Source organism: Triturus cristatus, chromosome 6 (assembly GCF_964204655.1).
Source record: "Triturus cristatus chromosome 6, aTriCri1.1, whole genome shotgun sequence".
NCBI classification, from domain to species: Eukaryota; Metazoa; Chordata; class Amphibia; order Caudata; family Salamandridae; genus Triturus; species Triturus cristatus.
Window position 1 is genome coordinate 634,367,628 of NC_140589.1, and position 16,460 is coordinate 634,384,087.

The 16,460-nt window shown below is 44.5% G+C and overlaps 1 protein-coding gene across 1 annotated transcript in view; it reads left to right on the plus strand.

Annotated features, from left to right (window-relative positions):
* Positions 1-702: 702 nt before the first annotated feature.
* Positions 703-16,460, plus strand: part of MMS22L (MMS22 like, DNA repair protein) — a 534,885-nt gene continuing 519,127 nt past the window's right edge. The window contains exon 1 of the mRNA XM_085611124.1: positions 703-1,006. Within this exon, the coding sequence (XP_085467250.1) occupies positions 819-1,006 (188 nt within the window). The 5' untranslated portion in view covers positions 703-818. The remainder of the gene's footprint in view (positions 1,007-16,460) is intronic.

The following is a 16,460-nucleotide window of genomic DNA, read 5'->3' on the forward strand; positions in this document are numbered from 1 at the left end:
TTTGGGGTGCCAGGGGTCCAATTTTAAGGGTCAGGGCGGTTATGGGTTTTGGGGTGCCAGGGGGCTAATTTTAGGGATCAGGGAATGTATGAGTTTTAAGGGGCCAGGGGGGTAATTTTAAGGTTCATGTGTGCTCTAATTGTTGTCCAGTTTCGAATGCAGAATTCACCACTTTTTTTCTCAGCTTGGCCTGGGCATTACCCAACCCTGATTGTCTGCCATTTTAGCCCCGCCACTATTGATTAACATTAGCCACGCCCCTTCATTTGCCAGGTTAGCCCCCCCCCCCCCCCCGGAAAAAACTTTCTGCGGACGCCCATGAACCTACCTCCACCATGGCTTTTAAAACACATACATGCCATAAGACCGGATTCGTTTCAGGCGTGAGTCTCTTGATGGGTAAAGCCACTGTTAGCTTTATTTTTGTCACCCGTCTAAATCTGCCTCTGAAACAATATAGGTCAATGGATAGTGCATAATCTCACTTTACAAGTATGACATGTACGAAACAAAAAAAAGGTGGATCCTCCAGCACTATATTCAGCGGCCAAACATTCATCGGACGTTGAAGTTCTCCCTGCGTTAAAGTTCTTCCTAACAGCCCAGTGTAGAGGAATACACTTCCCACGATCATCACAGTCCGTCAACGCTCATTCTAAAGACGCGAGAACGCGATTACGTCACATGCATTGATGCCGCCCCTTTGCCGGCAATGGGCGGGGCGTCTGGAGCGCGGGATCCGGGAAGCTGTAGCGTACTCTGGGCAGAACTCACAGTGAGAAACCAGGGGAGTTTAGTGGGAGCTGTCCGTCGCTTCAATGGCAGAAGAGTTCGGTGGGTCCCTGACCCCGCCGCTCTCCCCTGGTTTACCAGAGAGCCTTGATTTTAACTCGGACCGTGAGAGCAGCTGCAGAAGAGCCCCTGGCTTCTGCTCCTGCGTCCATAGTAGAGAGGGCACCAGGCACTTCTCCCCGGATTCTTATTTGGCCAGCGGCTGCCTCAAAAGGTGAGAGAACAGGAGGGCACCGGGACACTGTATATTCGGATCTGGGGTGTTTATGCAAGCATGGCCAGCAGCTAGTAGTTAGAGTCAGCATTGCATGTATTTTTTTCCACATTACAAACCTCCCCTGCGAAGAGCAACATTAGAATGAGCAGTTTGATGGTACTGAGTTTGGTCAGCAACATCTAAGGCCAGCCCAGCACAGAATGACCAGGGTGCAACACGCTACATCATGATCTCCGGCAACAATGTATAACTCGACAAGCAGTTGTTGACGGGGCTGATGTGCATGCTTTGCAGCAGGGGGGTAAAGCTGCACAGTATGGTCAGGGCTGGAGTATAATCATGATCGCATACTCACCAGCCACGGGGCGTAGCTTCCATTGATGCAGCTGGTGCAGTGGCACCGGGGCACAGCCCTGAGGGGCCCACTGGATCCTGATTATCGCTGTATTTCACAGTTCAAACTGCAGCCGGGGAGCCCATTTCCTTCTTTGTACTAGGACCTATGACACACTGGCTATGCCCAGGGTTGGATTGGGATAAAAAAAATCGGCCTGGCCACACAAGAAAAAAAAGGTAACCCACACTGCTTTGGCAAAGTTTTATGAAAAGAAGTGGGCGGAGGTCTCTGACAGAGGAATGCTTTCTTAACTTCACTTAGATTTTTAAAAAAAATGCATGGATCAGTTCACACTGGTGAATCACACATGAATTCAATAGAGACTTCTTCTGCTCAGGCCCCTGCTCAATATGCATATATTAATGGGCCGGCCCAGCGAGAGAAAGGGAGTGACACCTCCGCCCGTTGGTAAAACATAGGTAACAGAGGGCCATCTGCCTCCAGAAAGGCCACTCGGGCACCCACTGGGCTGCCTGTGGCATCCGAGCAGCACAGACACCGCCCAAATCGGCCCCCAGGCTGCCCAAAAAAGCAGCCCGCGTCTGTAACTCAGATACCGGCCCCTCGGCCATTGCCTGGGTGCCCGCCTTACCAATCCGACCCTGGCTATGCCACTGGGCAGCCCCTGACAACACTGCTGAGTATGGACACCAGCAAAAACCCTCTCCAGTTCTCAGCACACTAATCACCCATAGTCGCTTTCTTGTGTGGCTACCAGCTATAGGCAGCTCTGCACAGTTTGTGGCCGGGCAGCATCCAGATGGAAACACTGTACAGTATGGAAAGCAGCATAGGGATGGGCTACTCTGTATTCTGTTTACCATTACTGTACTTTGGTTGCCCTTTGACTGTTCTCATCAAGTAAACAAATTCTCTCAATCCAGCTCGTAAAGCCTACTATTTGACAACTCACCTGGGGTAGCACAGTCAGCAGTTGGAGGATACGTTTTTACTTTGGGCAGCAGCGAGGGGGTCTAGAAAATTGTAGGATGGCCAGCAGCGAGGGACATACTGCAGGGGAGGATCAGCTGTCAGAAGCAGCAAGGGCACAGACAGGAGCAGCACTGCATATACAGGCCTCAAAAAATTATAAAAAGGTTGCCAGACCTGCAGGTCTACTCAACCTCGAATTTACTCGACTTAACTGTAATGCTTTTGACCCATACTGGCCTCAAATTGTGCGATCGTAGGCAAATATTGTATTTTTCAGATTTGCCTTTTTCTTCATTATCACATATGAGAGCTACTTCAAATATGTGAGTAGGCCTTAAAAATAGCTAATCCTGATAAAATGTGACTCTCCTTACCAAGTGGTTGAGTTAATCTTTTGAGGCCTGGGGTGGCACTGGACAATATGGTCAGGAGCAAGAGGTAGCTCAGCATCCGGAGGCACCACTGCTCAATATTCTCAGCAGTAATGGGCAACCCTACACAGCCTGGCGAGTATGCAAGGGCTACTCTGGACAATATGTATATCAGTCAAAGTATAATTCTGTACAGCACAGGCCGTATTTAGTGGGTAACATTGTGCAGCACGATCAGTAGCCCAGGACAGTTCTGAATAGTATGATCAGCTGCCAAGTGAGGTAATCCTGAATACCATAGCCTGCAGCCCAGAAGAATTACTTAACAAGTTGTTTAGTCTGTAGGCTCATCATGGCCAGTTTTAGGTGCAGAATTGCACATCAGGATCAGAAACCGCGCTACAAAATATTGACAAGTGGCTAGTACTTAACAGCGTGATCAGCCTGAGGCACAATTGATGACGTATTATTAGGCTGTCCTTTTTTCAGTGATTTGTTTGTTTTGTTTTTTTATTGTTGATTTCGGTGGTGGTGTTTTTTCTTTAGTGTTTTAAAAACATTTTGAAATCAGTGCTTGTCGATGTTTATTCAGCTGCCTAACCCACAAAATAGACAAAGCATGTTTTACCATTGTTTAAAAAATATGTTGGTTCTTTTTGCCTTGATTGTTATAAAGTAAAAACTTAATTTAAAGGGGAAGTAATGCAGGGTGTGAGAAATTGAGTTGTTGGTTAAGGGGGGTGAAACTGTACTCAAGCAACATCCACAGTCCTTGCCAGGGTGAACCACTAAAAAGCCCCCAAGTTAACTTTTCCTTAACACTCTAGTATCTTGGCACCAAAGCAGTCACGCTTAACTTGGAGGCAATGTGTAAACTATTTATGCAGCACTTAAATAGTCAAAAAGTGAAAGCACAACTCAAGAAAAATCCCACACAAATTTAGGTATACAGAGTACATTTTGATAAACTAACTGATGACAGAATGACAGAAATTCAATTAGTAGAAGTGGAGCTATACAATATTCCAGATGTGAGGTCTGTGCGGTCTTTGTGAAGCTTCGCGTCTGGTGTCGGTTCCGATGAATCTATGTGGCGAGGCTTTGTGGGGCTTTGCGTCAGTTCTGACAAAGCTAACAGCTGTGAAGTGAGGCTTTGCATTGCTCTTCATCAATTCTGATGAGGCTAGCAGCTGTTCAGCAAGGATTTGACCAGGCATTGCGTCACTGGGTTTCGTTTCCGAAGAAACTTGCAGCTGGGCGGCAAGTCTTTGTGGGGCATCGTGTCACTTCACGCCGGATTTGGTGGAACCTTCAGTTAGGCTAGGAGGATCTCTTTCTCTCCGCCATGGAACCAGCCCCTGGGAGGCACCACTTGGGGATCAGGGACTACTTCAGCAGTGGCCAGCAGGGCTCAGCCAGGTCCAATTGCAGGCCCAGTGCAGCAGGTCTGGTGGGTAGTTGCAGGGAGGTCTCTGGAGCATGTTGTGGTCCTACAGCTCAGAAGAGGAGTTTACACTTGGAGTCACTCTGGTAGCCTGGGGTAAAGGGTGTAGGTCCAGTTTCCCTTCTCAGACAGCAAGGCATTTCCCAGACAGCAGTGCAGTCCTCTGGCAGCAGAGCAGTCCTTATTTGGTATACCCAGGTCCAGGAGTGTACTGAACAATGGATTTGAGGGTCTTATTTTCATGCCTGATGCCAGCTACAAAGTGGAAGAAACCTCTGTAGTTTTCCCGCCCACAGCAGTGTCTGTAATTTCTTACATCCTTGCCTGGTTCTGGGCTGTCTGGGGGCACAATAGGCTAATGTGAAGTTCTTTTTGTGTGATCTGAGGCAGGGTCTTTGATGTGCAAGTAGGAAGGTGCCCGACTCTGTCCCCCCTATCCTTCCAACACCCAGTCCCTCTATTATGTGGCTGTCTTGAAGGAATATGCAAATGCCAGCTGCCAATGACACCTAGTCATGTGACCCAGGAAAATGCCAACTTTATAAAAATTACATTTTCAGAATTGTGATTTAAAATCTAACTTTACCATTATAGTGGATTTTAAATAAAAATTCATTTGAGACCAAACTTGACATTCTTCTGTGCTCCCAATGAAAAGTGACCACTTATTGAATGTAATACAGTAACCCAATGTTATCCCATGGGAGAAGTGGGCCTTGCAGTAGCGAAAAAAGAATTTAAAAGATTTTCACTACAAGGACATGTAAAAACTTAAAAGTACATGCCCAACGTTTGCAATACACTGCACCCTGACGGAAGTGCTATTTAGGGCCTATCTTAGGTGTGTCTAATACATATTAAAAGGAAGGTTAAGGCCTGGCAAAAGGGTTATTTTGCCTGGGCGAAATGGAAGTTTGAAACTGCGCACAGAATGCAACGACAGACCTGAGATGTTTTAAAGAGCTACTTAAGTGGGTCCCTCAATGAGTGCCGCAGCCGATTAGTAGCATTTTATTTACATGCCCTTGGTACCTGTAGTACCACTCTGCTAGGGACCTGTAGATAAATAAACTGTGTCAATTGGATGTAAGCCAATGTTACCTGGTTTTAGGGAGTGAGCACAAGCACTTTAGCACTGGTTAGCATTGTTAAAGTGCACAGAGTCCCAAGCCCAACAAAAACAAATTCAGCAAAACAGGAGGAGAGACGGCAAAAGGTTTGACAGTGACCCGTCGTGTCTTCCCATTGGCAGTGTTTTCGATGGCCTTAGGTTAGCTTGTATTAAGCATATAAAGTCTGTGTGTTGCGCTCACTCACACCCCATTACCCTTTCTTGCAGTAATACTAATGAATTCAAAGTGTAAGAGCGCTGTATTCATATGTATTAATAAAAAAATCCTGTACATAGTTTGGGTGGTCCTACTCCTCACTGAATATTATGACATTGTAGGAGTGGACAATCTTGCCAACAGCACAATACCTTAAGAAACCTTTATAATTTTGAATTACAGCTGATGCATTTGTAGCTCAGCATTCTAAGTACCTGAAGCTTTAAATAAACTTGTATGCACTCTTTGCCTAACTACATTAAGATGGTGGTGCTGTTTGTAGTAATTCATAGCAGCAAAGTAGAAATGTCTCACTTTTAGTGAGTCCTGACTTTTTAATGTCCTCAAATACTGGAACTTCACGTTTGCAGTTAATTTTGTAACTATGGAGTCAAAAATCCCTTCAGTAAAGTGCATTTGGGTAAAAATCCAGAATTAGCTAAATGCATCACACATAACAATGGGACACCTTGGAGTTATTCATTTTATTGGCATTGTAGAAAAGTTTGTCGTGTTTTCACCACTGTTCCATGTGCATGGTGACATCACGGTTTTCACAGGTACCTGTCACTACACCTTCCATTGTATGTTTAAAACCATGGGTGTTTGGCAGGTGACCTACTATCAATACCAAGTTGTTGTTAGAAGGGGAGTGGGCTGATGTATCAAAGGGTTTTATCCATTCTGTGTCTTTGGGTAAATGTGATAGTACACCTTGGCCAAGATTCTTATCAGCTGGACATTAAACCAACAATGAAAGAATTAAACACTCCAAAAAGGTCACATAGGATTTTAATATCCCCACATTCTCTACAGTGCATAAAATAATTAGATGAGAACTGCAACATGCTGCTTTTATCAATGCACCCAAAACCTTAGAAAACAAAAGGGAGAGGCAATAACATTTTAGTGATATCCCTAAACAATTAAACTCAAGCAGTAAAATCTTAGGCTAGTCTTTTTTACTGCTAAGTTGTATAACAAACTTACATTGTATTGCCCCTTCAAAAATAAATAACTCATTCTTTTTCATTTTCCTTTCTTCGAATGGCATTTTAGTTTGTGGTTGTACAAGACTTTATCAATGTTTATATGTTAAAACTGCTGAGGATTGTTTCCCTTTCGGTGGGGTTTTATCAGTTACTATAAGGTTAAACCTAAAACAGGATAGCCTGTGTATTTTGCAGCATGATTAGCAGACAACACATAGTCGTGTAGTACAAACAGCAGCCTTAGACAGTATTGTACAGCATGCCCAGCATCCATGGTCGCTTTCACAAAAAAATAATCTGCATGATCGTCAGTCAGGTACATTATTGAACAGCAGCAGCCGCCTTCCTTGCATAGCACAATAAACAGTCATAGGCAAAAAGCTTTATGAACAGTTTGGTGCAAAATTGCACAGCATAAATAGAGGCCAAGGCCCTGACTGCTCAGCATGACCACTAACTGTAGGAAAAAACACAGAGCAAGTTCTGAAACCAGCCCCTTTACTACCTCTGCACATTAGTGCATAGCATCATAATCAGCCTGTTGCAGGTCTGCACCTAATGTTCAGCAGCAGCATTTCATACCATCCACTTAGAGCACGCTGTACAACTAGTGACACTCCTAAAAAGAACTCAGTCAGAGCAGACTGCAGTTAAGGGCCTTACCACACACCATGTTCAGCCTTTCTAAGAAATACTGCACCACTTGGGTACATTGCACACTTAAGCTATAACATAGCGGCCACACTACAGTTTAACCAGCAATCATGCAAAACTGCATTGCATGGTCAACGTTTAGTGTAAGCACCACAGAGCATTACCAATTGCTAGGGACAGCACTGCACAGCATGGCCCGCTTCCAGGGGCAATACAGCACAGAATAGTCTCCAACTAGGGGCAGCACATCACTGTATTAGAAGCAACTAAACCGCAGCAATGCATAGTGAAGGGTTGAAACTCACTGGAGCAGAATCTTTGTGTTGTGCTTCTTTTTTCACCATTCTGACACAACGGGTATATATTCAAGTGTGTTTAATGTTTGTCTCAAAATCCCTGGCAGGTTCTCTGCTTGATTTGTTTTGGTGTTGTGTGTGTGTGTGTTGCTCCTCAGCAGATACATGCTAGAGCAAGGACTCTCTTGTCCAGGGGAGAAAATAAACATGAAAACGTGTTGTCCTTGACCCCAAACAATATGGCTGTATAAGACCTGGTCTCGGTCTACGTCCCTTGCATACTACATACTGAGGCTAGCCAGATTGAGGTCATGCCTTGTCTGGCCTTGCGTCTTGTGTGGGTTGTCTTTTCTAGACATATAACTGTCTCCAACTAGTTTCTTCAACATTTTCTCCTATTTCTAATCCCTGGTGAACCTGGGGGGATGGGTGTGTTTATGTCACTTTTGTTTTTGCTAAGCACATGTTATATATTTCTGTGATTGTTGCACCTAAGCACCAGGAGATTTTGATTAATTGAATTTATTTCAGCTTCCCTAGAGAATCTTGGCCAGTTTCATATTTCCCATTTTAGACAGAATTCTAACAATCCTGTTGCCAGCCTTGTTTATATAGGTGTTTCAATGCCATCAGTCCTGGCTGTAAATGTGCCTTTTTAAAATTTTATAAATCGTGATATATTAGAGCACCACACAGAGTTCTAGGTAATTAACGGTGGTATATACATACATTTTAAACATTGTGTGCCCTTCACCCTTTTTCATATAGTGCATTGTGTATGTACATGTTAAGGTCGTTTTTTAGCTGTAGTTCTAGATAAGAATGGTAATACTCTTGGGGCCAACATCGAAGTGAGAATTTTGACTAGACCACGCTTTTCTTTCTAAATCTAAAGCTAATTTCTCAACTACTGTTACCATTAAGTTCTTCTACAGCCAGTTTTTGGTCCTCAACCTTCACCATTAGGAACGTCTGTCTAAACTGCCTCAACATTGTCAAAATGTGTTAAATTAGTATGTCTTGAAAGCCTTTTTCCATGTAGTATGTTTGACATTTTATGAAGTGTTATTACCTAAGTATGTGTTATTATTAAATTATCATTTGTTCTCATAGTTTCTATATAATATACTGCTTCCTTTGGTCTTTCAAAGTGTTTTTTCCCATTGATGTCGGTGTGAAGAGTGTCGGATGGAAGAAGTGCATGTGAATTTTTTTTCTCCAAAAAGTTAAATCGTTATCATAAGTTGTTCTGTTCTCTTGTTTGTTCACATTCCAGGATAAAGGGAGAGTGTTTCCATTGTATATGGCCACCCTTTGCTGTTTCGTATTTGTAAGAAGTCTGATATTGTCTCTATATCTTTGTAATTGAACCATCACCATTTGCTGTTAAGATATTGTTAGTTGTCTCAGAGTAGGGGTACTGTGTGCCCTATCTTTCTGGATACATTTCAGTACTTTCTCTTTCAAAAAGAGGGATATCAAAAAGTTTCCAAGAAGTTCTCTGTTGGATATTTGGCTCCTGGGAGACACTGGTACATTGTTTCACCGCGATTGGTCTTCTAAATTTGTGAATTCATCCTGTAGTTTTTTTGTCAATTGTTTTTGCTCCTGCAGGCTTTGTGTATGGGTAGTTGTACATTCGAAGTCTAAGGTTCATTGCTCTGATGTTTTGTTTAATCTCTGATTTTGTCCAGGTCTTGCGTCAGGAGGTTAATGTTAATTGCAGTGGTCTCTATATTTTCTGTGTAATGTTTGTTACTGTCTATTAATTGTCTCAAGTCTTAAGTTGATGGCATTTCAGATTCGATGCTCTCTCCCCCTTGTGGGCAAGTAGTGCCTGTTGAAGTTTGTGCCATTCTTGTTTCATGTTTTGAAATCTAGCCAGATAGTGCTCGATCTTTTTGTTATCCAGGTTTTTTTGGGGGGTGGGGAGGCGGGGTCACCCCATATTGCTATTTCAGTTATGTAGTGCTGTTTAGTTTCTTCATAGTTTGCTTACTTTTGTTTATTTGTAGGTATCTTTTATGTGTCTGAAATGAGTTTATTTGTTCGTATCCCTCAGTCTTTTATATTTTTCAAAGTAAATTTCTTTTGGAGACAGTTTTCATAAATATCAACTAGCAATATACAATCGTTGTTACATGCCTCTGTATGTATAGTTTCTGTACTATACTTTTTCTGATCATTTCTGTAACCAAATTAGTTTGAGTTACCTGTGCTCACTATTTCGCTTTGCATTTTTTATGTTCCCATCTTGTGCCATCGGTTTACTTTTTCCATTATATTTTGTCTTCTCCCTCCTCTCTGTGTGTATTCTCTGGCAAAGAAGATGGATGAAAGGGATTATAACTCAGTTCCCTGGGGTTGACTGCCTCTTGCTTTCTATTTCTGTTGATGGGGCAAAGCCTCTGCATTGCTAATACTAAATCATTTTTATCAGAGAGACTTTGCAAATCTACGGATGCTATATGTTTCTATTTCCTTACTACGCCTCGCCAAGGAGGTGGCCTGTACACTTTCCAGGCCATTTTTTCAAAGGAGCATTTTTGTATTGAGGCATTACTCTTGTGCAGCCTCCCTCTTTATCAGCAGGCTTGGCCTGTTGTCTCTTCTTTTGTTCATCACCTCTCGGCTTCTGCACCCACGTCTGTGTCTGAGCTATGTTGGACCATTTGTCTACTTTTTTCCCAAACAAATGATGCAAAAGCAGTGCATACAGGCTATTACATAGTCCCAAACGGACCACAGCAGAGACCTCGTACAGCATTTCCCAAGTGTGCTAGTTCCGTTTAGCCTGTGTGTTTCGTGGGTGGCCGTGTGGTATTGTATAAAAACACGCCAGTGGCTTCAACACTTCCCAGAGGTGCACCTCATGGGGGTCTTAAGTCTGGTTCCAGCACCAGGAATATAACATCCCATCCCATGATCTGTGCATCCTTCCTAGCCTGCATACGGAGGCGCTGCAAGGCACAATCCTCAGCTCATCCCCGTCTTTGGACATCTCTCTTCCACATCGCCACCGGATGGGGCTTGGTAGTCTTCTAATGCATGGCGATCCTGTGACGGGCCAGGGCGAGGTCCAAGAGCCTTCCTCTGACCATAACAGTTTTTGGGCGGGGCATCAAGCCCAGCAACCTTGCATACCGGCCCCCAGGCCCGTGTTCCAGCTTCTGCAACACCATTGCAGACTTGCGCCCCTAGCCTTAAACTCCCAATGACTGCGACTTCCTAGGCAACCTAAATTTTCACATTGACGACCCCAACGACAAAAATACCGTACACCTCCTAGACAGTATGAGCAACCTCAGATTGACCCAAATAGTCCACGACCCCACACACACTACAGGACACACTCGGGACCCAATTTTCACCTCCAGCATCCACATCAAATACAGCCATGTCACAGAACTCACATGGAGTGATCACTCCAACGTCCACTTCAGCATCTCTAGCCCAAGCACTGCCACACCCAAGATGACCAACGCTCCCCACCGGAAGTGGTACAAAATCTCAGAGACCAGATGGGCAAATGCCCTCAACACTATCAACTCTGCTACCACCACCAACCGCAAACGGGGAGGGAAAAACTTCAACACCTGGATCACCACTTGTGCAGACAGATACGTCCCCAATCAAGAGTAACATACAGTGAAAATCCTGCAAAAAGGCCGGCTGGTTCACACAAGAACCCGGCGAAATGGGACAGCAAACAGTTTGAGAGAAGATGACGCGCCAGCATGGACACCTCCATCAGGGTAGCCTTCAGGACGTCCCTCAACCACCACCACCGCCTGCTGAGGGCAACAAAGAAGACAGCCCTTGCCGCACGCATCTAAGCAAGCGCCAACAGCACCAAGGAACTTTTCAACATTAAGGAATTCTACAACCCAGTGGCCAGTGAAAGCAACAGCATAACCTCACAGGAGCTGTGCGACAACCTCACCCACTTCTTCATAACAAGATCGCACCCATATACAGAAACTACAAACCCCAACCTACACCTACGGACTTCCTCGACAGATACGCCACCACTGCAACTGACATGAACCACACACTGACCACCTGGACCATCCTCTCAACCCAGGACACCACCTCCACCATGAAATTCATCGACTCTGGAGCTCACACAGACCCATGCCTGCACCACATCTTCAACCTCGTAAGCCAAAGGATCAGCCAGGAGCTTACCACCCTACTCAACACCTCTATCACCACTGCAATAATTCCAAAAACCTCGAAACTCGCCGAAGTCCAGACCACAACTAAAAAATCCCTCCTCTTACCCCAGAAAACTCAACTACCACCCAAACTCCCTGCTCCCATTCCAGCGAAGGTACTGGAAAAGATCTTTAACACTCCACTCATGACACACCTGGAGCAGAACCAGGTACTCATCGCCTCCTAATCCGGCTTCCGCAGCAATCACAGCACCGAAACCACCCTGATCGCAGCCACCGACAACATCCGAACCCTCCTCAACCGACGAGAAACAGCAGCTTTGATCCTCCTCGATCTCTCGCCAGCTTCTACAATGTATCCCACCACACGCTGATCAAAAGACTCCACCACATCTGCATCTAAGGGGACACGCTCAGTTGGATCACCTCCTTCCTCACCGAAAGAATTCAGAGAATCCACCTCTCACCTGAACCCAAGGAGATCGCTTGCGTGTCCCCCAGAGCTCATCGCTCAGCCCCACGCTCTTCATCGCATATATATCCCTGCTGTACAACATCATCTGATCCCATGGTCTCAACATAATTTCCTACACAGACGACATCCAAGTCATCCTCTCACTCACCGACTAGCCCACCACCACCAGAACCAACTTCCACAGACGCATGACAATTGTCGGCGATTGGATGAAGAACAACTGCCTACAGCTGAACACAGAGAAGACGGAAGTACTGATCTTTGGCAACAGCAGCAACACATGGAATGACTCCTGGTGGCCATCAGACGTAGGACCCCCCCACCCACCCACTCTCTCCGACAACGCCGGACAACAAGCACACCATTAAATCACAGATCAACGCTGTCTCCTCTGCCTGCTTCCTCACTCTGTGCATGCTAAGTAAGATCTTCAAGTGGCTACCCCTACACACTAGACTCACTGTGACACAGGCCCTAATCACCAGCCGACTGGACTTCGTCAACCCCTCTGCGTAGGAATCGGCGTACACTTCCTACAGAGACTTTAGGCCATACAGAATGCTGCAGCCAGACTCCTCCTCGTCCTTCCCCGACGAGCTCACATCACACTCCACCTCAGGCAATTCCACTGGCTCCCTGTCCAGAAGGCATGCCAATTCAAGCTGCCGACCCGCGCACCAAAGGCTCCAAACAACCAAGGACTTGCAAACATTAGCCACCCATTGCACTTCCACCGCCCAACGAAGGCTACACTCCGCCTCATTTTCACTCGCCCATATTCCTGCATCTACCGAAGCATAAGTGGAGGATGTTCCTTCTCCCACTTCGCAGCCACGACCTGGTGCAGCCTCCCCACGCATCTCTGAACCACCACATTACTTCGGGAATTCCGAATGCCCCTCAATACCTGGCTGTTCAAATAATCCTCTGGAACGTGCAAGCGCCTGGATTATCTATCGGGTGATTAGCCACTCTTTATAAATCCTGATTAATTGCTAATATACAGTCTACCTGCCCAGGGCATGAGGTGTGTGCACACCTCCGTTCAGAAGTAGGGCGATGCAGTGCATTGCTACGTCATGTGGTAGAAGTCAGCCTGCTCAGCCCCGGTTCTCGGACAAGAGGGTGATGTTCCCACAAACACCTTGTGCACACGTGCCGGGGTCAGGTGTGTGCGATGTACATAATTAAGTTGCAGGAGCTGAAACCTCGCGTTCCGTGAGACCTGTAGAATACGTCCCAGAATTTTGTCCCAGTCTGCAGCTGTCAGCTCTATCTGCAGATCTTGACTCCATTTGTCTTTTAAGTCCAATAGTTCTGGACCCACAGCCTTATTCATTGCATTATATATGTTGTTTATACTATGGCTTCTCGGACTCCACGTCAACAGAACATGCAGCGTCAGGTTGGCCTCCGGTTCCTTGCCAGGATTGCCCCATGTCTGGCCTATAAATCGGGTAAGCGCTGCACGGGTTAGCAATTTCCCTACCTGGATGTCGAGTCCGCACAGAGGTTCTTGAATGGGACAATGGCCTCCCTGTGCAAATAAATGCCCCAGGATGGTGACTGAGGTGTGCCTTCACTGTGAGTAGTGCGCCCTACAGCAGAAAACGCCGTCAGACTCTACAGTGAAAGATCCGGCGAGGATGCTGTTCCTCCCTACCATCTGCGCTGATACCGCTGCCAGCAGTACCAGGTCACTTGAAGCAACAATGGTGTGCTCCCCCCCCCCCCCCCTTCTCTGTGCCACCACCCAGATCACGCCCTCAAGGGTTCTCCACCCGCTCCCCGAGGCCAAAAATATCCCACTCCCAGTGACGCCTCCCAGACCACCGACCTCATTAGCCTCTGCAGCTGGCTGGCCAAATAATCCAGCTTCTAGTTTGGTGCCCGAGTCACCTAGGGGAAGGCATTGTTTGTTCAGAATGTAAGTGGATGCTGACCTCTGACCCAGAGGTGCATTACCCTTGTGCACTCAATAACAATGTATATCATAGACAGTCTTTCAATTGTTTTGTTCCAGAAGTTTTTATTTGAATTTTTCACTCTTGTTCAATTGTAATTTATCCATTGGCTTTTCTTATGTTATTCCATCATAACATTCGTCGTCCGTATATATACATTCAACTTTGCCCAATGCATTTCGGGCTGGTAGCCCTTCTTCAGGGGCTATGTAGCTGTAATATAGAAGAAACGTATGGTTCAGAACAAAAATTGTTCTATATCATCACAGTAAATCTCCCACTAACTAAAGTATGCATAAATTCATGCTTTTAGGTAACGGTGTTCAATTAACCATAATGTCTCAATCAAATCAGAAAACCATTCAAAATTAGTCTTTAGTGACACAACATACCAATCACATTGGTGATTGTATCCATGAACAAGTAAAAACCAGAATCTAAACGTGCCTTGAATGGTCTGACAACCCTTCAGTGTTGATCAAAGGTATGTGATCATGTGATGCCCAATGTGTGTGTGAAAAAAAAAAAAAAAAGTGCACCCGAGAATTTGCTGGTGAGCTAGTGATCGTACGAGTCAAGTGATTTGAAGAAATGCAACATGCGCGTCGTGCAAATGTGAAAAATGAAGACGAAGTTTCGGTGTACAAGCGTGATAATGACTTACATTTGCGGGTGAATTTCAGATACGAAACTCGATCAATATTCGAGATACCGGTAATAGAAATAAAGAAATAATTAAATAGCGTCCGTCTAATGGTAAAGTATGCTAAAAGTAATGAAGCGTTGGACCGCTTACCTATTCAGAATAGGTCTGTCGCATATTCAATAACTCCGGGTAATTTAAATCGTGTGGTCAGTTTCATGCACGCGATTGTGCAATTGAAGCGAAATGCGTGTCCCGGAAGTGGATCCTACTAAGGGGGTTCGAGTAATAAAGATGGTGAAAAGACTATGCGCAACTGATAGTCCCGTTGATATAAGGCAAATAATGTATCCGGAAATCTAAAAAATGCAAATGGTGTAAAAAAGCACCATACATTGCCAGCAATGTAGACTATTATAATGCGGTAATTATTCCGTGACTGAAGAAAGAACGTATGATTATGCGTGATCACTCCAAGTGCCGATCTGAATACAAAAATAAAGGAAGGACTCAAAATTATCATGCCGAAAAATTGTGTGCTAAAACATTACAAATCACCGTAACTGTGCTATATAAATAGTTTCCACTCTAGGTGACGGTGATATGTCCCTATGATAACATGAAGTGACTCGGATATTGTTAACTGTGATCACAATAGTGTGATTCCTAATAAACACTGTGTTTGTGATCTGAGTGTATTGTAGTTGTTTATGATTGCATTGCGTCAAACATATTTTCTTGAAACACTATGATAATTCTGTGCCAAATATGTAAAAGTTGTCAAACCTATGTTTTGGAATCTCTGTGATAATTCAGTAGCATCTTCCTATATACTCTAAATATAAGGCTATTATGTATTCAAAATATTTATGTTGTGTTCTGTTTTTCAAAGAAAACAATTAAAATCGCAACGTTCATTGAGCCCCATGGGGCTGACAGATTCCATGTAATTGATCCAGTGTACTTCCCTTTGTAGTAAAAATTGTGTATTGTTTCGTCCTTGCATGATTGGAACCTGCTCGAGAATCAAGAATCGTAGTTGGCTGATGTTGTGCTGCGCGGTGTTAAAGTAACATGCGATCGTGGATTTCTGGTTCTGTGTTCGAATGTTGCTTTTGCGTTCATTGAGATGGATACGGATCTTCCGCTCTGTTTTCCCCACGTAAACTAAGCCACATGGGCATTTAAGCATATAAATGACATTTTGACTGTTGCAGTTAGCTGCAACTCTAAGTTTGATTGGGGTTCCTCTGGTCGGATGTCTGATATGATTTCCTTTAATTATTGAGTTACAGTTCCCACAATTTAAGCAGGGGATTGTGCCTTTGTGTTTTGTCATTTGTGTCTGGCTGTTTGTTCAATATTTGTTTGATGTTCTTCGATCTTGTGTATGCAAACCTTGGTTGCGTGCTGAATAATCCGTTAAAATCCACTTCAGTGATTAACATCGGCCAGAATTTAAGGATGGACCTCTTAATTTGGTTACTTCTGGGAGAAAATTTTGAGACAAATACACTACGGTTTTCATCTGTACTTTGACGCGTGTTTTTGAGAAGTTCCTCTCGTGATTTTGTTTCAGCTTTCTCGATTTGCTAATTGTAGAATCTCCTCTGGATACTCATGGTCTTTGAATTTCTTAATGCACTTCTCCTTGCGTGGTCTGTACAACTCTTCGTTGGAGGATATTCTTGTAAGTCGGAGTACTTGTGAATACGGTAGGTGTTTTTTGAATGACGGTTGATGAAAGCTCTGAAAATGTAATAGATTGTTCCTATC